Source organism: Styela clava, chromosome 15 (assembly GCF_964204865.1).
Source record: "Styela clava chromosome 15, kaStyClav1.hap1.2, whole genome shotgun sequence".
NCBI lineage: Eukaryota > Metazoa > Chordata > Ascidiacea > Stolidobranchia > Styelidae > Styela > Styela clava.
The window spans coordinates 10,942,128-10,967,205 of NC_135264.1; the positions used below are offsets into that span (position 1 = coordinate 10,942,128).

The 25,078-nt window shown below is 35.0% G+C and overlaps 2 protein-coding genes across 5 annotated transcripts in view; both read right to left on the bottom strand.

The window, feature by feature from the left end:
- LOC120333766 (uncharacterized) overlaps positions 1–9,934 on the bottom strand; it is a 41,384-nt gene extending 31,450 nt beyond the window's left edge. Inside the window, exons 1-2 of one of the 2 annotated variants that reach the window (XM_039401126.2) lie at positions 9,770–9,934; positions 1,598–1,794 (exon numbers count right to left, since the gene is read on the bottom strand). In XM_039401126.2, coding sequence (XP_039257060.2) covers positions 1,598–1,794; positions 9,770–9,793 — 221 coding nt within the window. In that variant the 5' untranslated portion in view covers positions 9,794–9,934. Of the gene's footprint in view, positions 1–1,597; positions 1,795–2,903; positions 3,355–9,769 lie in introns of those variants that run through there. The other variant, XM_039401127.2, reaches the window with a different exon arrangement.
- A 3,741-nt stretch (positions 9,935–13,675) lies between these two features.
- On the bottom strand, positions 13,676–22,392 carry LOC120334206 (uncharacterized). Of its 3 annotated transcripts, none has more exons than XM_039401671.2 (17): positions 22,149–22,392; positions 21,638–21,787; positions 21,352–21,516; positions 21,088–21,167; positions 20,476–20,558; positions 19,993–20,088; positions 19,769–19,903; positions 19,500–19,570; positions 19,047–19,130; positions 18,471–18,642; positions 17,682–18,211; positions 16,857–17,096; positions 16,009–16,063; positions 15,678–15,909; positions 15,092–15,203; positions 14,759–14,813; positions 13,676–14,135 (listed from the first exon to the last, which is right to left on the bottom strand). In XM_039401671.2, exons 1-17 carry the CDS (start codon positions 22,296–22,298, stop codon positions 14,035–14,037), a joined length of 2,511 nt encoding a protein of 836 aa, XP_039257605.2. In that variant the 5' UTR covers positions 22,299–22,392; the 3' UTR covers positions 13,676–14,034. The 3 variants fall into 3 exon arrangements, with proteins under 3 accessions (XP_039257605.2, XP_039257604.2, XP_039257603.2); XM_039401670.2 differs by having other exon boundaries at positions 18,471–18,645; positions 19,769–19,900; positions 22,149–22,391; XM_039401669.2 differs by having other exon boundaries at positions 18,471–18,645; positions 22,149–22,391.
- Between the last annotated feature and the right edge of the window lie 2,686 nt (positions 22,393–25,078).

Consider the following 25,078-nt stretch of genomic DNA (forward strand, 5'->3'; position numbering starts at 1 on the left):
TTGAAAAGCACCAAAAAGCAAAAAGTTTTATGACAAGGCTGTATAAAATTCCTCTTTTTACTTGAATTTTTGGGTTGTTGATTTGAAAATGAGTTTTTTTTCTTAGCATATGACTATGAGTGTTCATATTCTTAACTTCTCCACTTTTTAAGTACTCGACTAACTGTTACAATAACCCATAATTTGTTTAAATCTGTTCTGAGGCCTCACTCAACACATATGTAATAACCACTCTGAGAGAGAACAAATATTCGAGTGATTACCAATATTATAAGAATCTTAATAATCCAAAAACAGGGTGACACATAGATAATTTATCATCCGTTTTTTTGCATACCATTGTGTATACACAGTGTAAACCGTTAAAAATGTCATTAAGATTTATTCAATGACATAGGACGTAAAGTATTAAAATATAATCATAAAAAAGGAAGTCACAAAAGCAGTAAATATGTACTTATGCTGTTGACCCAGGTTGATCATTAACAAATGTAAGCTACAATTGTTGAGTATGTAAATGTAAAACTAAAGGGAATGCTATTTGCAAACTGTTTCATTTTCTAGGTAATGATTTACTAAATGTAGTCCTAAGAATATAGCTTCTTTGAGTTAACTTTAATGAGGATAAGGATAGATGAATTCAATTCTGTGAGTCCAGTTAAATAACACATTACACTTTTTTTACACCATTTTTTATTATAATCATATCATTAAATATTCATACGAAATGTTGGTTCATTTTATCAAAAAATTCATATTTGGCAAAAGCCAGATTCAAGGCAAAAATCATGAGGTTCAAAAAAGATCTTTTAGTATAAAATTGTTCAAACAATTCAAACGTAATCTGAGCTTTTTTCCTGTTTATTAAATATATTTAAATATCAGGGATGAGTCACAGTTAAATTGTACGTTCCAATATCGAATATTTTAAAAAACATTTTTGAAATGATCTATTCTGTCAAGGTGCATAGCAGGAAACCACAGAATAGAGATGATAACATGGTAACTCAGGTAAAAGGCTAGTCCTATATGCTTCAACGATTTTGAACCAATATAAAAATTTGTTAATGCATTCGACAAAGGAAATGAACCATACATAAGGAATTTGAAAGCATATACTGTAGCATAAAATGCTGATGAGAACTGAAAATAGCTTTTGAATATTAGACTAAAATAGGGTCATTTTCATGGTTATGAAATCATACAATTGTTCAATGGGCAACCATATCATATAAAAAACGTAAGGAGAAAGATGAACTCCAAATTCAAAAAAAGTAATGAGAATCACCTATCCAAACAAATGTCAAGTTGATATTCTAAACACAAGCTATTGTCAAATAGCATTTTATTAATGGCGTATGATCAATATAGTGAAGATACTTTCATTTTATCAGTGTGTATCGCTTGAAAACACTAGATCATGGAAACTAGAGAAAAAGGCCACATCACATTTCCAAAGTAATAAATGCCGAGGCAAAATAGTCAAGGTTATTTATTAACATGGCAACCGAATTATTTCACAATACAGAGTTTATATGAAGTAAGTCTTTTCGTTAATGAACAACAGAAAATGAATTTATCATTGCTTGTTACTCACCTGAAATACAAACTACACGCGGCCAATAGAGGTTTGTGTGCCTTGAACGATTTCTCCTGAATATTGACTGTGATGTCACAAAGAAATCCCGCTCTTCTCTGTAACTGCAGCAGCTGTAATACATACTGCGAATGCATGGCTCTCTGTGCCGCCAGTTTGCCGCCTTCTGTCTCCAAGCTTGGCATGTAAACTGAAAACTAGAGAAAAAAAATTTATCGGTGATTTCAGCCATAATATATTCCAAGTTTTTTGAATGGTCAGGACAAAGACGAACTAATGTCAACGGTTATACATAACCACACTTGTCTTGGGAAATACATAAATTTTTCGAATTTAACAATTAAATTTTATTTACCATTTTATAAAAAGGATTACTGTTTTCAATTACCTACGATTAATTGCTCAAAATCGAGACTTAAGACCCGACTTTCGTGACAACTTCAACAAAAATTGACATGTCATTTATAATATGTAATTGTACACTGCTCTCATGAAGCCAAATTCTATTTCAGCAACATTCAAGATTTACATATTTATTCCTGAGAGAGGAAAGCCGATAGAACGACCTAATCATATAGCGAAGCACGGCCTCTCGTCCGGTTGCCATTACATGTCGGGCATGGGATTAGTTTGCCAGTTATTTTGTTTTCAGGTACATTTACATGAACAAATACGGCCGAACGAAATGCTCTCTCAGGCACGCGCTATAGTATATTACGTTAATTCTTTTTTATATAGCGAACAGCGGCAATATCATTTTTTATTATTCCATTACAAAAAAAAAATATCGGAAATTCACTCTTGAAATATGATACAAATACTGTATGGATACGTACAAATATACATGTTACGCACATTTCTAACGCTTAATATATTACAATTGTGAAGAGCGATTATCCTGTATGCGTGTCACTTTGTCGCCACGACGACAACTTCATTTTCGATTTAAATTTTCTAATAACTTCTTGATAACCAATGGAAACAAAAATTCGATGAGTATCATTCCGAAGACGCAGCGGCTTTTATGTCTACTTTAAATTACCATGACTACCAGAATTAAGTCTTTCCTATATAATAACATTACAATTCCATAAGTATCGCCACAAAATAATATGTATTTTGCCCTTGACCGAAATTACGAAACTCAAACCCTCTTTCGCTATAAACCATTGATTTTGGAAATCATAACATCGTCCGAACAAAAGATCAGATATATATGCAAATACATTTAAATATATAAAGACAACGTAAGTTAAAAACACGCAAATACCCTCAAGTCATAAAAAATTTGCATATAATTGCTTACCAGCGTATTCCCACACACTGGTGTAGACTGTAATCCGCCGTTAAACGCCTATAGAAAATTTCGAATTTTTTCGGCCACAAGTTGAATATTGAAAGAAACTTTAACTGACAAATATAATACGGGGTTGCGTTGATCTCGCTTTCCCTGACTGCGTCAGTGAATGATTTACGTATAATACTACTACTTCGTTTAGTTTGCTTGCGTAATTTTGTATAAGCAAATACAAGGTGGTAACGAAAGCATGGACCATGAAGCGATCGGCTCAATGGCGCGTCCCATCACGGTCCGTTAAACATGAATGACCATATTGTATGTTTTAACTTCCCACAAACAATTGAGAGTATACGACGTGATGGGGGCCTATTTTCCATTAGAAATAAAAAAAAAACACAAAAGACTTTACTACGAAAATTTCCAGAGTGGGATCGTGTTGCCTTTTTATAATCAAAACGACAAAGGAATAAAGCATCGTTCATTCTTTTCAAAGTCGTATCGGTGATTCGTGCGCAGTATCATATATCTATATCTACACAACGGACAAACACCATTCCAATGTCCGATTTGCGTTGACAAAAGCATTGGAAAATAGTAGCGTTAAATGGAGGTGGTTACGCTCTAACTACGCTACAAAGAAAGCATTATATCATTATTTGTCTTTACTGGAACGTTCACGTATAATGGATTACGAATGGACCTTAAAATTCCAACGATTTTGGGGTTTGGCAACTTCCTATGAAAAGACCCTTGGCTACCGAGACAAATACGTTTTTCATTTCTCCCGCGAATAACTGCTTTTTTGTTACACGTTCGCGCAGAGCAAGGTCCCGATCCCTAACTAAAAATTGAGAGAAAGTGTTCTATAAGAGTGACATATTTCACAGTATCGCTGTTCACAAGAGCGGCATAGATTTATCAATGGGATAGATACCACTGAAATTCTAATTTACCTCTAATTTACTATAAATAAGAGTAATTCTGATTGGGTGTAAAAATAGGTGTTTCCTTAAATTGGTTCAATTCACTTGTGGTTGTTAGGGGTTTCAGTAACCAGGACAGATTGTGACAAATTGGCGAGTGCACTTCATGGAAGAGGAGCAGGAGCTTAAATCTCGCTGTACATAGTTACCCGGTATCCCCGGTAAGATGCTTGATAAATCTTCTGGCTACTCTACAAAGGATGGGATTGGAAAATGTATATACTTACGTAATTATAGAATATTGAAAATGTTCGAGAATGAAATAAATCTACCAACATAAAAGAACACAACACGCATCTAACAGAATCATGCTCGCAAATAATGTCGCACGTCCTGTGCATATTGGAAATTGCAATGCAGTATTTATAGAAAATATAAATAGACATGAATCAAATGAAAAGAAAGATGCAATATTATTATACTGAAATAAGTTTAATCGAACCACTCAATAAAATAGCTCGGACCACAACCAAATCAAATTTCATATTTTCAATGTCAAATTGCATTCAAGTGAAAAAAAAGTATCTTGCTCCTTATTTGTCGCCAGTACAGTCCATGGGTTCCATAAGTTTATATTCAGATCTGATATTATCATATGTGAATTGATTAACTATACTCAAATACATATTACGTTTGTCACTTAAAAATCGCAACCCTTTAAAAAGCATTAAGGTTTACCAGTAATGACTTTGCTTTTATATATCTATTTATAGTTTGTAAAATTCTTTTTACAGTGAGTGCTCTTAATTGTTCGTGAACCTCTGGATTGTTTCATTTGGTTTCCGTGTCACCATAATTATCAAAACCAATGCGGTATACATTATATGTGTTTGATCGATTCATTAGGCACAGGGTTTTTCTTGTTGTAGTTAGAGAAAAATCACCTTTTTCTCAATAGTTTCCGTTTTAAAAACATTATTGAATTGACTAAGCTAAGAGATTATTGCTTTTATTATTTTATTTTAATTTTCTCCGAGTCCCATGTAGTCCGATATTTCACTCCAAATTTTACTGTTTTATTTTATTTCATGGGAACATTTTTTATGAGAAATGGGGAACACCTATATTCCGTCGCGCTTGTCCGTCTATCTTTTGAGCAAATCAGTACTCAGGCAGCTAAAGCCATACGGTACCGCGCATTCGAAAATTCCTCTCTCGTTTTTTATTCTGGCAACTAATTTTCAATTTTTTTTTTTCAAATGCTTTACAGGAACAATTTTCCAGAAGAAGGAGTTTTGTTTGCATGGCAACCACAATTTTGTTTTTGAGTTTACCAAATTGAAGAATTTAATTCGAATGGAATTTGAAATTAATGCTATTGTAAAATGATATTTCGCAACAATTGAGATCGTTGTTTTTCTAAATATTAAAATACCTATCAAATCGTAGGGCAGAAAATTTTTGAATATTGCAGGATATGCCATATATACTCTTAGACTCCCCAAACAGATGTTCGTTAAAAATGAAAACATGGTTATACATTACAAAGCGGATTAGATATATGCAAATATCGTAACACAACTACGGTATCCTTACATCTACCCAACCGTGTATTGCATGCGTATGCATGTATTCCAGCTGTTAAAGAGATGAAATTGATAAATCATACGTAAATGTGTTGATATCATTTTTCTATTCGTCATATTTTTCATACAATAGAAAATTGTCTTCTTCTGAATTTTGGAAATAGAAAGATAGAACAGGCGAGTGCGTTTGGGAAGCGTGGTGTCGCTGTGGCTTTGTGACAAAATTCAACACACATAGTTATCGACTAGATATCGATTAGACATTTTTGGATAAAACATCACCTATTTTTGATGAATCCTGGTTTCAAAGTTTACTCCAGTAGTACACGCCCAACCTACTATCACTAAATTTGAAGTAAAAATTTTCGCGCTACATTACTGCTCTTTGCACAGACCCTGTGAGCGATTTCCAAGTAAATTTTATACCTTAAAACAGTTTTGAAAGAAGATAGCATGCCATGTAACATTCTGAATATGATCATAATATCGAAATATATTCTCAGCAAAATACTGCGCCTCACTAAAGCCGTTAACAGCGGGTACAGATGGGTCACCACTCCCCATGGCGTCAAATCCTATTCACCTAAACATATACAATGGTATGTTTTCCACTTCACCCATAAAGTATTTTAATACACAAATTTCTAGTAACCTTGCTGGATCTTAATCCTGTCATTTCCACCTCTTTACACAGCACGGAAATAACTATAAAAATGCAAATCACTCATAAGTTGATACGAACTTTCATGCAATTCACTGATAAAGATCTCGGGAACGGGAAAGTATTTCGATATAAACTCATGACGCGCCTAAAAACCAATTTGCGTGAACTCTTCTAAACAAATATGCAAAATTGCACGTATTCGTCGGGATCCGAGAGAAGGGTTAGAAATATAAAAAACAATGAAGTCCCTAAAAGTTTATTTGATTACCCGTTTTGTTTGTATACATATATACACCGATGGGATGCGGTTCAGGTTTGGATTTGAACATGACAAGAAACTCAATTATAATATTATTATAAACATAGTACAGAATACCTCGCGGCGGGAAGACAGACACAAGATATTTTCTTATCTTCAGATTAGCGAAATTGTAAACAATCTCGAATTTGAATATGTGACAAAGTTCGTAAAGAAAAGTAAGAAGCGAGAGCGCGAAGTGGTGGCCTGTTACATAGATTAATACGTTAAGTCTAACTTTGACAATTTGCGAAATATTCCCCACGACTTAGATTTCGAGGATCCAAGAAATATAACTCAAAGTTGAAAATTTCAACTTTAATTCAGTTTATGTGCTAACCAAATGAATACAACAAAAATTAAAAAAAAAAAATAGTAAAAAGTGAATGAAAAAAAAGTGAAAAAAATGAAATTTTTTTTTTAATTTCTGTCGAAAACTTGACTGGTGGTAACTTCTACCGAAGAATTTTATCGCGCATTGATTGTGGTTTATTGCACTTATGGTGTTAATATATATATAAATATCGCCGAAATATCACGCACCTTGCCTATTCTGCAGTTACAATAAAGGATGGATGTATGGTCCTTGGGGTGTATGTCAATGACCTGACCTACTTTAAAGAATGCGTCAATGTCAACATCAGGTTTGATCATTAGCCATGTTTAACTCCCGGTAATGAGATAAAACACACACAAATAGAAGGTAGATATCGGTAATCGCTAAGAGAAAAGCAATATTGAACTAGGCTGTGGTAATATTTGACAAATAATTATAATCAGCACCGGTACTGAAATTCGCATAGACCGCGATGCTGTGGGCGCTAAAGTAAAGACCGACACTTTACCCGTGACAAATGCGCCACGCGAATGTTTCGCCGAATCTATCCACATAAGCCGAAGCCGGTTTTATCCAATCTTACAGTTTTTGTTTCGTTGGAACTATTGGGTGCTTTATTGGGTGTATAATAAAATGAGAAGATTACTATGGATGTATAGATAATTAAAAGAGAATCTATGTTTTCTTTTGTTTTTTAAATAAATTTATTCAAGATATTCAAACCGAAATTGATTGAAAGATATAATTCTAAATAATAAGAATATTGAATATTTTCATCTTTAAATTACCAAAAACAAATATTTCTTTAACAAAATAAATTTGTCACAAATACTAAGAGGAACAAAACGTATAAAAGTCATTAATCGTTCTTATTTTCGGTTTTCACTCTATCATTTCAAACGTCAGGTCAGGTCATATATTATTATTATAAATGCACTAATATCAAGGCAACTAGGAAAGGGCAATGCAATTTTCAATTTTTCATTCTACTGGTAAATTTCTAAAATGACTTTCCAGAAATACAGAGATAAGATACATAAAAAATATGCGCTGTGGGTCATTGAAGTACACGTCTAGACACAAGTAATGCACAACGCAACTTGGTTAATTTTGGTCAGGCATTGTTATTAAAGCGGAGAGAGATTTCACCTGGCATTCCAAGAGGTTAGCTTTTAAAAACATCACAAGTTCAATGCATATAAGAAATTTCCCATTTTTAATGAAGCATTATAAATACAAAATATCTCCTTAATGACCTTAGGAAATGCAATTTCTAAAAAATTCCATATAAACATGTCATATATATGGCAAGCATATCCACACGCTATCTATTTATAGTTTTCAATAACTTTTTGATCTCCAGATATGGAATCCCCCATACTTTATTCAAATGCTTATACTTCCGGTCCAGCTAAATTAAAATTAATTGATCAAGACAACTTTGCATCAATTAATCGTGTTATGCATGGTCTTAATTAATTTGGAAATGTTCTATATAGGTCATATAATAGAAATTCAAAACATTTTGAAAATTTAATTCAGTCAAGCATGTCCCATAGATAAACAACCATGAACCATTTTGACTGAGATAAGCATTATCAATGGGTTCCTATATTTCATGGATGAGGTAACCCAGCTCGACTCAATGCAGAAAACATTCAATTGTGTATTCACAATCAATTCAAATTACACAATAATTACCACAATTATTTATAAAAATAAAAAAATTTAAAAAGTAGAATACTAGAGTGTTGCAAATAAAATAAAAAGTTGAAAAAGTAGATATATCTGTTCATTGATTCATAGATTTAGGAAAAATTACATATGGAGTTGACTCACACATTCAAATTATTGTGTATAGAAGAGAGAAACTGTAAAACAACTTCTAAAAGTGACATCATCTGTATAAATTGTAATGAAAATGAACTTATACAGGAGTATTATAACATTTCATGTACTAGTAAATTCCTAACTCCCTTCATTATAATCTTATTAATATCTATCAACAACAATCAAATCAAATATACATAATATGCAAATTATCAAACAGCATTAATTTTAATACTTATAAATACTAGAAACGACATTTGAAATTGATATGCTCATATCATGCATTGTATCTAAGATAATGATATTTTTTTCTCCCAATATCATATCCTTCACTAGACATGATTGATTATAAATCTACCCACATAGAAAACATTTGAAGTTATACTCATATGGTATAGTAGTCATATTAATATTTGAGAAAGTATATATAAAAGCATTACAGCTGCTAAAGAAACTGAATTTTCTTATTAAGGTATTAGTAATGGAATGATTTTACATTGCGTTCAACTTATGCAAACAATAGACCCATGACATATTCAATTTCAATACTGGTTTAAAGTAAAAAGAATGCCAATAAGGCTAAAAATCATTTAAGGTAAAATTGAACACATAGGCCTATAAAAGTTACAAATGGGGAAGTGATGGTAGTTATTGAACGGATATTCGTATATCAAAAAAATAATTCAGTAGATAAATATCTGGATTTACAAGATAAGAGATGTTCCATTGCACTTAATTGAATACTTTCATTTAGGATAAGTTTTCCAAATTTATCTTGTGGGAGAGGAAAGCCATTAAGATGGCTTAATCATATGAAAAAACTTGGCTTCTAATTTGATTACCAGTCTATGTCGTTTATGGGTTTATCTTTTTGTTTCAGATGCATGGACTTGATGGTGGATACAGTCGTAAATGACCAGCAGTTATATGAACCACCATGTGGTGGCGAGGAGTCCAGCAATTCTCTCACACGAAAATATCCCCACAGGTTTTGACCTCATGGTAAACAGGGGTAAAGCATCATGCACGAAAGGATTGCTAGACTACCCGCTGTTGTAGGGTGGTTCACTTAACCGCTGGTCGGTTTACACAGTTGATAATGCCCTCTTTAATAATTCAATTCCTATGTAGCCATAACAGTGTTTCCTGATTTCAGTTTATGAATTATCAATGAACACCTCTCGTACAATACCATACTAATATCCATAATAAAAAGATTGAAAAAAGTTTTTACCTTATTATCCATTTTTACATTCATAGAGATGGTAGATCACAGCTGACTTGGTCTTCAAAATCTTGTCAATGTATCTTGAACATCATGTAACGAACATATAGCTGTCAAATATAGCAACTGAGGAAATCATTGAATGACGGTTCAGGATTGTCTAAGTAATTTAAAACTGAAAAAAGAAAAAAAGCAGACTGAAACCAACTAACAATAACATAGAATACCAAGAACAAATGATAAGTTTGGAAAGATGAAGCCTAAACTACAAATCCAAAAATTTAATATGGTGATAGACATTAAGGACCTTTCTTAATTATGGGTGCTATTCTAGCAGTCACATAAAATAGTGAAAACTAATTAGCTGGAGGGACCAGAACTTCCAACTGAGGAATCAGCTATAAATTTTTGTATATCCTAGATAATTCGGTGGGCTCATTCAAACAGTGTGCTGCGATTGAAGTCTGGGATGCACACTTGATTGAGTCAATGTATTATCTACTACGCTATTGTACCCCATACTTGTTAGGATAGGATTTACATATTTATCCCGGGGGAAAAGGAAAGAATATCAGATGGATTAATCATATGGTAGTATAGCAAACCACAGCGTCTTGTCACCAGTCCATGTCTGGTATAGGATTAGTTAGCCAGTCATTTGTTTTCAGATTTTCTGGGGTGGCGAGGAGTCCAGCAATCAAATATAATTATCCCCACATGGGATTCGAACCTGCGAATCCACGCAGGGTAATAAAACGTGCAGTGATGAGCGTATTCTTAAAGCTTAGCATACCGTGCCACAACACCACAGGTAGAAACCTGATAAAAAATGCAGCCATTAAAGGCTAATTAAGACAATAATTATTTCCTAATTCCTAAGATCAGAAGATAAATACAATTCGTGAACATACAGAGCTGTTGATATTAAACTTGAAACTAATAAAGAGACAAGACCTGAATTGAGAATAGGATTGTTTTGAAAATCTCAGAACAAATCCTCAATCCAAAATACTACAAAACAGCAATCTCGTTAACTCAAAATCATTTATTTCATAGGCTTTTAGTCGATAATGACAAAAAGGTCAAACGCTACTACTCAAATCGGTAATGAACAAACGAGGTCTAGAACTCGTCTCCATAATACTGGAAAAGCAGAAAAGGGACATTTTCTTGGGGGCTCAAGAAGCAGTTGGCTTGACCAGGAGAAGTTAGTCAAATATTTGACTTAAATGATGATTACAATACTGCACTACGACACTCCATACAGGCATTAACATAGGTATGTATTTTAATGAATAAAATTTTAATTGCAGACATTGCTACAAGCTATATCAGTATATTGACCTGAAACACTGCCCTACATCTTCGACATTAATTTAGTACAAGGAAAAAGCGGTAGAAATCAGGAAGTGAGTGCTTCTAGTGAATGAATGAATGAAAGAAAAAAGGCTGGTCACTAATCCCATTTCCTGATTTAAGGACAGCAAGTAAAATAATCAGTAACGGTAACAATAATCTAACAAATGAACAATACTGCTACTGCAATAGCTGAATACACTACAGGGGTGGTGACTCCTCTACGACCCATGGGCCGGGGCCACGGCCCATCTAATTGGGCCACATGGGCCGTGGCCCATCAAGCTATGGGCCGCGGCCCCGTCAGGAAAAATTCAATTATCTTACCAAAATTTTCAATTTTTACAAAATTGTCAATATTCGAACCAAAAAATAAACTCCCGTAGTATGTGTACCAGGTTAGGGTTAGGTTAGGGTTGTTCAGATTTTTTACATTATAGTTCTATTATGAGTATGGGGACTGTCTGTTTTAGCCAAGTGAATAGTTTCTTTACACAACTTGATGGGCCGCGGCCCATAGCCTGATGGGCCGAGGCCCAATTTGATGGGCCGTGGCCCCAGCCCATGGGCCGAAGAGGAGTCACCACTTCCACTCTGAATACAGGAATAGCTCAATACAGCAATACCAGTAATCAAAAGTCAAAATACCAGCAGTAATCAAAGTACCGGTACCTGAAAACTTCAAAACCAAACTATACTAGCATACACTTTCTAAACTATTTTCAAGAACCTGTTCCATGATTCTGGAACTTGAGATCCCCAAAACCTGAAGACACCCTGACGTCTTATGAAGACATCAAAAAAGTATAAAGATGTCAAAACTTTTTTATCCCTTAACTAATTTTAAGGATGAGATTATACAGTTATGTCTGTATACAGTAGGTACGGTACAGTTATACAGTAATAACAAGAATGTAGATAGAATTACCACACAATTTGCTATCTATTTCTCTTTCATCTGTCCAGAATGTCTGAATTTGCAGAACGCGAAGAAGTTCTGTATCAGGAAGCAAGATGTCCTGAATTGCTGAGAAAGGGTTACTGAGAGGTCTCAAAATTTGTAATGATGTATTAAATATTAATTTGCATGTTTCATACTAACTGTATTATTAGAAGATCAGCAGCATGGTAATATTGATAGAAGCAAAATGATGTAAAGAAGTAGCTACAGAAGTATGACGCAATCAAATAGTTCTTCTTCTGTCCTTTCTACAACCATAGAACAGAAGGAAGACACGGTATATTACCGTACTGTATTAGGCCGAGGCCCAATTCGATGGGCCGTGGCCCCGGCCCATGGGCCGTATAGAAGTCACCACTTCCACTCGTATTAGCCTACCTATGCCTGTATGTCAATACAGTAAGTAACATGAGTGAACTCCCATAGATCAGTTTGAATGAATTAAATGTGAATTGGAACCAATCCCTATTTATTTTTAATGAAAACACGCAGCCGACAATTACTCATCCAAATTAATAAACTCCATAACTAATTACAACACCAAAACATTAAATCGCTTGGCATCAAGTTATGCCAATTAAGATGCAACTGTAATCTGAGAAGTTGGTAAGTTATTGCGCCCTCCTGCGTTTTACCGATAGACCCAGAATAGCAGAAGTCGAATCGAAGGGTGTTGTGTCCCTAATATTAAAATAAAAACATGTAAATCTGCCTTTGTTAAGCGATGAAATCCTATTATAGTCATTACCTAATCTCTAGTTTCTTCAAATTCCTTTTTGTACTAATTTTCTCAAAGCAACTTAGCATATGTATTGATATATACTTGTGACAGAGTAGATATCGGTTGACACAAAGCTTGAACAATTCAAGTTACTGTCTCGGACAACTAGGAGAAAATAATACTCCGAGGCGGCGTTTCTCAGAGAAAAAACGTTTAGCATAGAAATTTGATTTGTTGAAAACAAGGAAATTTTGATTGAAAACTGCGCCAATCTGGTGAAATGACCAAAACGTTTTTAATGGAACAGGAGAGGAAGTTCAGATGACCAAAATGCGGTATATTATTAAGAAAATATTATACGTGAGAAACATTTTGGCAGTTGGAAAGATTTTGCAAGCTTGTGGCTACTTTTAGACCAATCGTATCAATAAATATCCTTCGAATTCGACCAAAATGGTTAAGAATAGTTGCGGAGACATAATACCTGAAAATAGCAGTTTTACCCGTAATATAGGTTTGGAAAACCCCGATAATAAACATGCGCGGTGAAGAGAACAAACGTTCCTTGAAGCCTCCAACAGCAATTCACTTAAACACATTCGATGACAAAAACGTGTTGATTTGTATTAAACTTCTTTCCACATGTTTATCTGTTTTAAAATAACCATTGATGGAGAAAATCATATCGTGATTCACAGAGTCTGGATAGACCTCAAAGTGATTCCCCCTTTTTGGAAATCCGTTTTGCAACACAACGATAATGGCAAGGTATTTCTTAACTGTTGGCGCGTATGATGAGCCAACAGTTGTTACCGAAAGATTTGCTTCATAATTGTGATACTTGACCAACCCAATCAACATTCAACTAAACAATAAATTCAGTCCGCATTTCATTTTTTTTTGGAAAACTTAACGGCAGCACAGTAAATAAGCAGCTACCAGTAAAACACAGGTTGTCAGCATGAAAATTTTTTTGCAGGTTCAAGAGTTCATGACGGGCAGAATAGAAACTGAAGAAAAAGAAACGGCCAAGTTTGAAACATATCAATTCATGCATGTTCAAGCAAAAGGCGGAGATAAATCGCACCTCATTAAATCAATTCGACAATACCAAGCTTTTCGAGCACAACAGTATATTACTGAATGAAGATGAATGTATCGTTATACAAAAGATAATAAAAGTTCAGTTATTTAGTTGGTCGCTTAAGTACGTCGTTCTGCTTTTATGAGTAACAATTACGTCGCTTGTTCGCCAGATTGATGTGGCCTGAATGTCCGGGACCTGTTGTAATTGCCGCCACCTCCTCCAGCTCTAGGATTACCTCGTCCTTGGTGACCTGAAATGAAAGGATTGTATAAAAAAACTCAGTTCAAAGATTTTGTTTGACTATACATAAAAAAAAATTCTGATTGAGCAGTGGTTCTCAAACCACCCCACTGCCCCCTGCTTTTCAATGAAAAAAATCCCGTTTTATTTTTATGGATTCCTCAATTGCCACATTTAAGAATGAAAAGTCGATTAACGCCAGTGTAACAAATATTTATAATAGTAACAAATGCTGGTACTCCCGTAGTATGTGTACCAGGTTAGGGATAGGCCATAATTTTATTCCAATTTTCCTTAGTTGAGTTCTATTACGAGTTCGGTGACTGTCTGTGTTAGCCAAGTGAATATCCACCTGCCCATAGGCTTCCGTCCCTTTACTGTACACAACTTGATGTAAATTAGTTACCTCCGTGTTGGTACACAATACACATACTTCTGGAGCGTCCAAACGCTGGTCACAAAGCTTTAATTACGATGATTTGGTTTGCCTTGATGTCATGCACTTACATCATACTATCTTAAATACCATATAGTTAAATGGCTAGAGAAGTTGATCTATCTCTTAAAACCATTCAACATTTGTTGATAATTAACGAGGAGATTTCAAAAGATCTATAAAAAAAAATTACTGACCTCTGCCTCCTCTCATACCACCACCAGAACCTCTTCTATATCCATACTGATCCGGCTACGAAATTAAATGAGAGACAAAAGGTTAATTATCATTCTTTACCTTAATTATTATAAGAAAAGATGAATTATTTTGAAGTGAGCATCGTAAAAAAAAACGACAACACACAGGAAAGTCTTCAGAAATCTGCTAACACTCTTAATGAGGTTAAAACATGAAACATAAAGGTATTACTTACTACATGGTCAATACTACCTTGTGACATAGAAGTGAAAGAAACATGAGATACTCTCTGATCGGGTTCAAAGCTTGTGGGTATCATAATAATAACGCACCTGATATTGTCTAGGCACGTAACCACCAGATTGGTTATTTTGGTATCCACCCTGGTAATTGTTTGGTCTTCCAATGCTATCGAAATTCCCGTTGTTGTATCTGTTTCCACCCCTGGAATATAAAAAGGAACAATGTAGTACTGGAAGCTACTGAACTATGATTTAGTAGTTGTCAGTATTGGGTACAATTCCTAAACCACTAATCTAGTCACTAGTCTTGGTTCATTGGAGTTCCAAATATCAGAAATTTTTAGTTTTAGTTTCGAGAGAGAAAAGCTGCTGCTGGTAACAAGTCCTGCCCGAGCCGAAAACTGTGAAATGAATAAATATGTGTCACTAATACTTGAACCTTCAGCCTCACAGGAACTGAAGCAAATCAGAATTAAATTATGTATTGTATGACAAATTTAAATCTGCAACAACACAGCCTATTCAAATTATTGCAGCAATAATCGGTAAATTGTATTACACCAGATATTTTTTGCTATTTTAAAATTATCTTACGGGTTTCAAGACAATCTCTTTCTAACAAGTAGTCAAGACTGAGTTTGAATCAGGTCTAATTAACACTGGTATTTTTATTCACCTGTAATTTCCTCTCTGCTGATGGTAACCTCCATTACCACCACCCTGGTTAACTGGTCCAGATTTGTAGTTCTGATTTCCTCTACCATAGTTTCCTCTATCTGTTCTACCAGCATTGGCATTTTGCTGCCCCCCTCTTGATTGGTATCCTTGGTTTTGGTCACCTGGTTGTTGTTGGTTTCCTACTTTGCTTTCACGAGGCGAATCTCCAGTGCTGGATGAAACTGCAGGATCTGTAAATATTAAACAGCAGTTTTAAAAAAACAATGAATACTGCAAAAGACAGTCAAGATACAGCTGAAATAAGTTTTTGAATACTGAATGAAAGTCACCTTGAGAATCTTTACTGATGGTTTGGTCCTGTTGCATCACGCTTGGAGATGATCGCTTAAAACAAAATTATTACAGCAGTTATGTAGTGCTCAGAATGTCGTTGGACAAAAAAATATCAGATAAAATGTACAACTAATATTATATGGAAATCACAACATCTCTAAGGAGCTTTAATTTAGTAATACAGAAAAATTGAGATATTACTTTGCACGGCTTCCTTTTTTATTTTTTAGAAATCAAATGCAATGCCTTACTGTCTTACTATGAGATTTTATTTGTTCGAATAACTTGTAATGCAACTATTCCAAATTCTTCATAAACCAAAAATATTTGGTACTCCTGTAGTAGGTGAACTAAGATGGCGCACACTGGAACGTAGTATGTGTACCAGCTTGGGGTTAGGCCATAATTTCAGGTACAAATATTATGGGAGTCACTTGGCTAATCCCCCACTTGTAATAGAACTACAATAAGGAAAATTGGAATCAAATTATGGCCTAACCCTAACCTGGTACACATACTATGTTCCGGTGTTCACTATCTTGGTTCATATACTACGGGAGTACCAAAAATTTATATCGAATTCATGTGAAGTAATGTGGCTATAATGAGCAATTTTTCAAATGATGCTCATTTACGCTTTCACTCTGAACAAAGCTCTGGAAAAGCACCCAATAATATTAATCGATATGCAAAATGCTACCGAATTTGGAAGAACTAGAATCTGTCCGGTTCTGCATTACCTACTCGATTTTTGCTCCATGGGTGAGGTGGGGGCAAGGTATTAAAACCAGAGGTGCATAATCGGCTAGGTCGCAAATTGGCATATATCTTGGAAAGTGGTTACCTGGTTCTGTGATGTTGGTTCAATTGGTTTAATATCGGCCTGTACATTGTCATTTACTTGGTAACTTCTATATCCAGACTGTTGTTCATTTGGTAAGGGAATGTGGGTTGATGGTGGGTCGGGGGCTTGAAGAGATGGGGTTGAAAGAGAATGTTGCTGCATTAGGTTTTGTATTACAGCGGGTTGTTGGGTATGTGACTGTGGGTAACCGGCATTAGATTTGTATGCGTCTGACGGAACCTGCAATAGAAAGGGTTTAATTACTTAGAATTTAGTTTTTTAAAATGTATCAGATAATCAACACAAATTAAAAAAATATTAGAATTTGATTCAATTGATTAATTATTGGAGGTAATTTAAAAAGAAATTAGATTCAAGCAAAGATAGATGAAAATGAAACCAATTCAGAGTTTAATACACGAGAAGGCCAAGAAAATACACAAGCTATTAAGAAATTATCCAGAATACAAGGAGGAACTATTATAAGTACCGGTACCGGTAAATATAAAGTAGTTGCCGAGACACTTGAAGCATAACCAAGTGAATATAGTCAGAAATTGAGTTGTTATGAATAACACAGATGAAATTCTCTGGGGAAACTTTTGACATGTTATAAAGTAGCCTATTTGTGGCAAAGAAGTACAAATTTTTGTTATTAGGCTCTTTTTGTTACTACCATCTTCACGTTGGGCATGCAGCCATAAATATATTTATTTCATTTTTCAAAAGACCAGTAGTGTTTGGAATTGTATACTCAATTTCTCACACCCTGAATAAGTTGGGGGGGCCGAGATAGTTAGGTCGTCAGCTGAAATTAAAATTCACCTTATCATCCTGTTGAAATGCTTCAGACTCATTGGTCGTCTGTGAAATGAAAGACATTTGTTGCTCTGAAGATTGCTGCTGGCTTCCGAATGTCGTCTGACCAAGGCCTAAATTATCAGGCGGTTGTCTGCCCATCGTGTAACCCACAGTAGATGGAGGTTGTGTGCTTGTCGCTGGCGGCATATATGTATTTGGTGAAGACGGAAAATCAGGTTCTTGGGGGCCGGATTGGCGCGTTTCCGAAACCGTGTTCAAATGTTCTTGGTGAGAGACAGTGTTGTTAAGAGGGGACTGATTGTCTTTCTGTTTTGTCTGCAAATGTTGCTGGGTGCCAGGGAGCCCTTGTGACTGCATCATATTTTGGTCTATAGGTGAAATGCTCTGCGTTTGGCCCTGTTGGAAGACAGATTCGAGCGCTGATGTCCGTGGCATTTGGTGTGTACGAGATGTCGGCGAAACGGTAGTAGCAGGCATTGTCTGTTGGTGCATTTCCATCCCGGTAAATGACAGAATTGCGGGATTAGCCCCCACTGTTAAAAAAAAGCTGGTAAAAAGTACAGTCACAAAATGACATTTAAAAGTAAACTCGCTAGTGACCTATGAAATGCCTAAGTTAAAGAGAACCTCCGCCAGTCTTTTATATTTTAAAGCATCTATCAGCATTACTGAGAACAACTATAATAAAATAATTTTGGAAATATTTCGAACATTGCAATTTTTAATATCACCCGAAATATAAGAACAACAATGATTACTACCGTAATTTTCAGCAAAAAAATTAAAAATTACTTTCACGTTCGATGATTGATTCTTGTAAGAATTGGCAAGGTCCTTGAACTTCGGCTAAAACTTCCTGAATTCTCTGAGCCTGATACGAAGAGGACTGATTTTGTATCTTCATTTGGCTGGGAACGGTAGATGTATACTGGAAATTGACACTTTGTGGCAAATAGTCACCAGCCTGCTAGATAACAACATACGATTATCTGCTCGTCAGGTATTAAAAAGTAGATATGGGCTCATAAAAATGTAATAGGATTTGTGTATGTAAGATTTAAATAAATTGATTTTATACTCAAATATATTGTATTTAATTCTGTTCACTGCACCAAGTAGGCTGGAAACTAATCAACTGAATAAATTTGTCCACGAAAAACAAGGTTGGCAAGCCGTTGGCATACATACAGTCTGAGGAAAAAACAGTCATGCCACATGGTGGTGACCCTAAAATTTGACACTAAATTGAAGTGAAAAAGAAATTGTATTTAGATAAATTTATATTTTGAAGCAATTTTTCTTTTCATTTATTCATACATCCATCAATTTCAAACATATATTGAAGAAAATTCCTTCAATATTTAATACCTCTGGTTTAGATGGTTGTTGCTGCCAACTAGTTGTATCATTGGTATGAGCTGTGTAAGTTACTGATCTGCTTGAAGCCAAAAACTGAAAGAAAAAAAAATTACAAAAATTTGAATGATAAATTATTGTTGACCAATGATGCATTATGCTAAGTGCTAGTAATATGCTTATCATTGTACATTTGATTTCCCTATGTGAGTCCGCAGATCAAAATCTTGTAGGGTGTAATTAAAAATGAGAGGATTTCCAGACTCCTCACCATTGTAGGATGGTTCACATAACTGCAGGTCAGTTACGGCTTCCTCCACCATGATAAAGTCTATGATTTGAAACAAATAATTGACTAAATTCCTATGTCCATCATGGACCGGTTATCAAAGACGCTGCGATTCACCATAGATGATTGAGCCATCCCGTTAGCTTTCCTCTATAATAATCCTACCATAAATTTACCTCTTCTGTCTTCAATGGAGCATCAGCAAATCCAGAAGATGAGATGGAGTCAGATGTGTTTGGACTCAACGCTAGAAAACACACAAATGTGAGGAAGGAATGAAAACGTGGGATCAAGATGCTTAAATTGAATCGAATATTCCATATTCAAAAATATTATTTTCAGAAAACATCCAGAATATAAATTCATTCAGTTCTGCGAATCCCTGCACAGTATTTGTGCTTTTCTAATACTGTTCCTCCAGCAAACAACTGAAGTAACATCTTACCATGCGTCTCGGCAGTCTCTACTTCCTCATCCTCATTTCGTTCCTCTTCATAATCCTTCTCCTCTTCTTGTTTCTCACTCAACTCCTCTTCCGCACTAGAGTCTGAACTCACACTCGCAACTTCATTTTTCGCTGCTGAGATGAAAGATATATCATACTCAGTATTAGTGGCATCTGGGATAAAGCATGAAAACCACATAAAATTTTTTTTTGTTTGTGCTCACGTGTGTGGTGGGTTTCAGGAACTGGGTTGATATCTCTGAGGTCTTCAAAGTATTTGCAATCGTTAATACGATCCAACAAAGCATGAAGTTCTTTGTCTTTGTGACAATTTGACAATTGAGGAAAATACATAAAATGTAACTCAACAATGATATAACCTGTGGCGACAATATTTCAAAACGATTATTTGATGTCACATTGAACAGAAGTGAATAACTCACCATTCCAAACGAGATACAAAAATATTTTTGAAACTTTTAATTTTTAATTCAGGTTTATTCAAGGTTCAACAGACAGAACAGCATAAACAGATCGATTAATGTCCTGAACTCAAAATATTTAACAATTATGAGAAACATTATTTCGATTTATTCTTTTATACTTTCATCAGAAATAAGCATGCTTTTACTGGGCTCACATGTGTTAAAACAGCAATTTGAAATTTGCATATAGATAATACTATATTTATTTATTATAGAGGATACAAGAAGTTCCGACTATATCTTTCATTCTTCCTTCCGCAAGCTCATACATGTGATTTCCAGCCGAGTTAGCATCCTCTGTAATGCTGAAAAAGATTTACCATCATAATACATATGGTTTTCTCCAAAGACACCCTAGCCTTTCTATTAGTGCCTTCTAACAAATAAAACAACTAGCAAATAAGAACATATTGGATATTGTTATCAAGAATAAGAAGTTTATGCTGTAACAAAAATATCAATTTGATTGTATTGGCACTTCAATTTAAAAAACATTTTCTTTTGCGCTGTCACATGTCACATACCCAATGCAGCAGCGATGACTGCCACTTTAAACAGTTGCATAATTAGATCTATCAAATCTATATTGATTAACATAAATTAGAACAATAAGTCAATAATCAATAACAACAATGGTACAAAAAAATGGTTGTTGCAGCTGTGTGACATAGAGGTTACCAATACAATTGAAACGATGAGAAAATATAAACCAAAATGTAGACCTGAATATTGTAATGGGGTTGTATGACCCTATGTCCTAACTAGTAATAAACTGTAATGACTATACAACAGTACAGAGTTATGATAATGGTCAATTCTCTTTTTCATACTTACTTTGTACCAGCTTCATAAGACTTCATAATGAACAAGTCATAGAAGTTTACCAGTTGATCCAGTTCTAGTTTCGAAACCACCTGAATTATCGGAAATACAAATAATAAGTACGATATTCCAAAAAACAACAATATATTATATGCGATTGAAAGTCAGTTAGGGTAGTAGATACTCATTCAAATATGATCACCAATCAAAATATTAATCAATTCCAAATTAATTAGATCATGAATTAAAGAGTCCAAAAAACAAAACAGGACTTACGCAAGCTCCGTTACTTCCATTGAGAAAATCCTCTCTTATCAACTCATTCTCATAGAGTAACTCCATGATGCGAGAACTTCTAACAACAAAACAAACTCTATTGTGATCTGCCTCCTCTCTGGCAGTCTGCTCACGTCGAGTAGTTTTTCTTTGTTGCTTCATAACCTAAAAACCGTATATAAATATATATACCGGTACATATAGTGATAAAAAGTCCGGTCGTTAAGATTTTGAAAAAACTGAAACAAACGAATGCTCTATGTGAGGTTGCAGGTAAATAAACTACCTCAATCGTAGTCGCCTCAAAATTCTTGATGAGATCTTTCGCAAACTCAAGACTTCCAATGACTTCGTCATACTTCGAAGCCGCCGCAGTTTGATCAGGATCTAGAGGTTTCCCATCTTCTACCATTCGACGATAACCATCTAGCTTTGCCTATAATAAAAAGCATATTAGTATTAAAATAATCAGAAGACTTAAACACAAAGAATCCATCCTGTCTAAAAAGAAGAAAATTTCATTTTTTACATGTACGTAAAAAAGCAGATCTCAATTGAACGATATTTATATAAATCAGACCATATTTTAACTAATGATTGAGTCTAATTAAGTCGTGGCTGAAATATTACAAAACAAAGATATTTGAAATCTAGATGTAGTTTTAACAGTTTAATTAAGATGCAAATAAACTAATGCCTAATTGAGATTTTGATTTTAACTGCTGAACTATAAGTGTGTTAGTGTATTATTAGCAGTATAACAACCAAAAATAAGCAAATTTTCCTATTTGTCGTACTTTTCTTTTGTCAAGATTCCGAATTTTTTTTTCTATAAATGTGATGACATGCTTCAATGGATCTTGCGAAATCGCTTCATAATTCATGGATTGATTCATTGATGCTTGCTGAGGTTTCAGTACTACTCCTCCAGATCCTTTTTGCACCATTGCGATGATCAAATTATGCAGCGAAACCTTGGCAGGTCAAATGACCGTTTGGTTTGAGCACCTTACTAGTGTATTATTTTGAAAAATAAATTACGAAATTACAGATTCTGAGATTTAAGCCAGAGAGAATATACATGGTATTCAGATATTTGGGGTCTAGCCTACTTTCTTACTTTCAGTATGGTAATTATACAGATATATAAATGGTGCTGGTACAGTCAGAGTGTACTAAAGTATACTAGGTTTGGGACTTGAAGTACAAAAGTAGGCCCAATTCAGCAATTACAGAATTAGGATTTACATATTTATCCCAGGGGAGAGGGAAAGGGTACGGCTTATATTTTATGAACAATATATTCACAGTGTTACAAAAGCATAGGTGGAAAACAATAAGCTTTATGGTAAAACTCAATTTAATTGTAATCTCAACAAATTCCTTGAGCTATTTTTTAATTCTGCAATTTGGCTTTATTTTGCTTGTGGCAGCATCAGGCGGGTCTAATTAAAATGACCAACCGTCAGACGGTCCGAATTTGACCCGCATGCCGTAGTTTGCCCAGCTTTAAACCTGTAAACCTAGAAATTCATTTCAATATGTCGAACTCATCTACAGAAACTTTTAATCTGTACCAGGCCCAGGACAACGCAATTAATTAGGGGAGTGTGTTTTCACACCCCACACTCTTCTGAAATTTATACCTGTACCGCTAAACGCTTACAAACAACTACCGGTACCAGATTAGGTACGGTATCATGATACAGTGATACCCGTACTGGCCAAGTTACGGAACCAAAATATCCCCAATTATATACCTAACACACCCAATTTAAATTACTATAAAATCAGATAGTCATCATTTGTAAGTCTCGAATACCGGTATACTTATATTCAACATACACTCGTACTTCCGCAATTACCTATGAAGTTAACTAAATCACACAAATACAGAACTACTTTAGCCACAACGCGCGGGCGAAGAGACGCCGCACATCTACTTGACGCACGAGACAAAGGCCCCGACACCTGAAGACAACAGGATATCCTCGCTGTTATATAACCGATTGCGAGGACTCCCTGCACTTGCTGTTAAAAACTTGTTTCATAAAAAAGAAAAACAACATCATGTATCATTAATAATACTAGTTGAATATAATATTGAAATATTATTAGTGTTTCTTCTAATGCTGTTCTTCTGAACTTTTCATGGTCACTAAAGTCTTATGGCCCGGAATGGTAGTTATGCTGACTATACGACCCTTCCATACTTTTGAGACAGAAATTCCAAAAGCTGCAAACTGGTAATCCTGTAGAATTTTTCATGGGCGGGGACCCGCAGCTACAATGACAAAATACAGGGACTATTTTGAATACGCCGATGATGACATGCTGGCTCTGCTGACAACAGGGGCAATGTCAAAATTCCGCCAGTCTTCATCGAGAACTTCTTGCTGCTATTATCATTGTGTATGATATTTATCCGGTTTCATTACATTTGAACCCATGTACATTTGAACTCGTAATTTGAACCCACGACAATTGCACCTGGATACCATTGCACCTATGGAAATTTGCACCTATGGATATTTGAACCCATACTAACCCTAACCCATGGATTCTAGCACTCGCATATAGAATGAACCCGCGGATATACGCTTGCAGATGTATGGGTTCAAATGTACGTGGGTTCACCATTATGTGTGTTTTTCAAGATTGAAAAATAAAACTTAACATTCTATGCAAAGATAAAATGTCGATTTCAAAATTGACCCCGAAGCTAAAATTGAGCCCAATCATATTGATTGCTACATGCCAATTTATAAATATATGTGCTATGTTGGACAAAACGGTCAGGCTCATTCAGGCCTTCGGAGTGTAGTAACCTCTGAATCGAATTGGTCTCACGTCGGGAGTAATATTTGTGAAAGCCGTGGAAATCAATCTCTAAACTATTTAAAAACGACGCAATAAAACTAAATAACATTTTTTGAATCTTCTATATTCCTCTATATATCCATAAATCGATGTAACTAATAAATCTTCTGTAAAAGGTGTATTAATAATTTTTATTAAACTATTGTATAAATATTTTCGCTCTCACACTCTAGTTGTTAAATCACCTCCAATAATAAACTTAAGCTATATTTTCCATTTCCTCGTATTCTGTAGGTAACCCAACAGGTAACCTCACTGACTAAAACCATTTTATTCTACTGCAGGGGTGGGCAGAATGTTTTAGTAGAAGAGCTGCATGCAACAAGTCAGAAATGTTAGAAAGCCGCATACGTATTGTTGGGATCCAATACTGCGACAACATCAGCAATATTTTGTTTTACACAAAATCACAGTCAGAATATGGGTGTTGAGCACGAGCAACATTCTATGATATAACGAAACTAGCTTCAGTTGTTGCATCGAATTCCTTGCCAAATTGTATCATAAATTTCTGCCATGCGGGTTTAATTATGTGCGAAAGAATTGCTGACGTTCTCGCCGCCCTGTGGTGGTTCACGTAACCGCTGGTCGGTTAAGGCTTCCTCCACCATCAAGTCCACCATCTGAAAACGAATAATTGGCTAACTAATCTCATATTCATCATTGCCATATGATTAAGTCGTCTTATCGGCTCTCCTCTCTTCCAAGCTGAGCAGAAAAAAAAAATTTGATCATTGTGATGTAAGATTTGTCGCTTGACTGGTTTAAATTTGAAATTGCACGCTACAACGATTTTCATATTGAAACATAATTTTTCTAATCATTGATGAAAACTTCTTCCACCGCT

Bases quoted from the DNA above. Each gene is read 5' to 3' on its own strand.
- LOC120334206 (XM_039401669.2), bottom strand. From the start codon at position 22,298: ATGGTGCAAAAAGGATCTGGAGGAGTAGTACTGAAACCTCAGCAAGCA. The intron at 19,904-19,992 runs GTGAGCACAAAC...CTTTCATCTCAG, and splicing joins TCCTGAAACCCACCACACAC to CAGCGAAAAATGAAGTTGCG. The intron at 14,814-15,091 runs GTGCGTTATTAT...TTAATTTCGTAG, and splicing joins ACGTGCCTAGACAATATCAG to CCGGATCAGTATGGATATAG.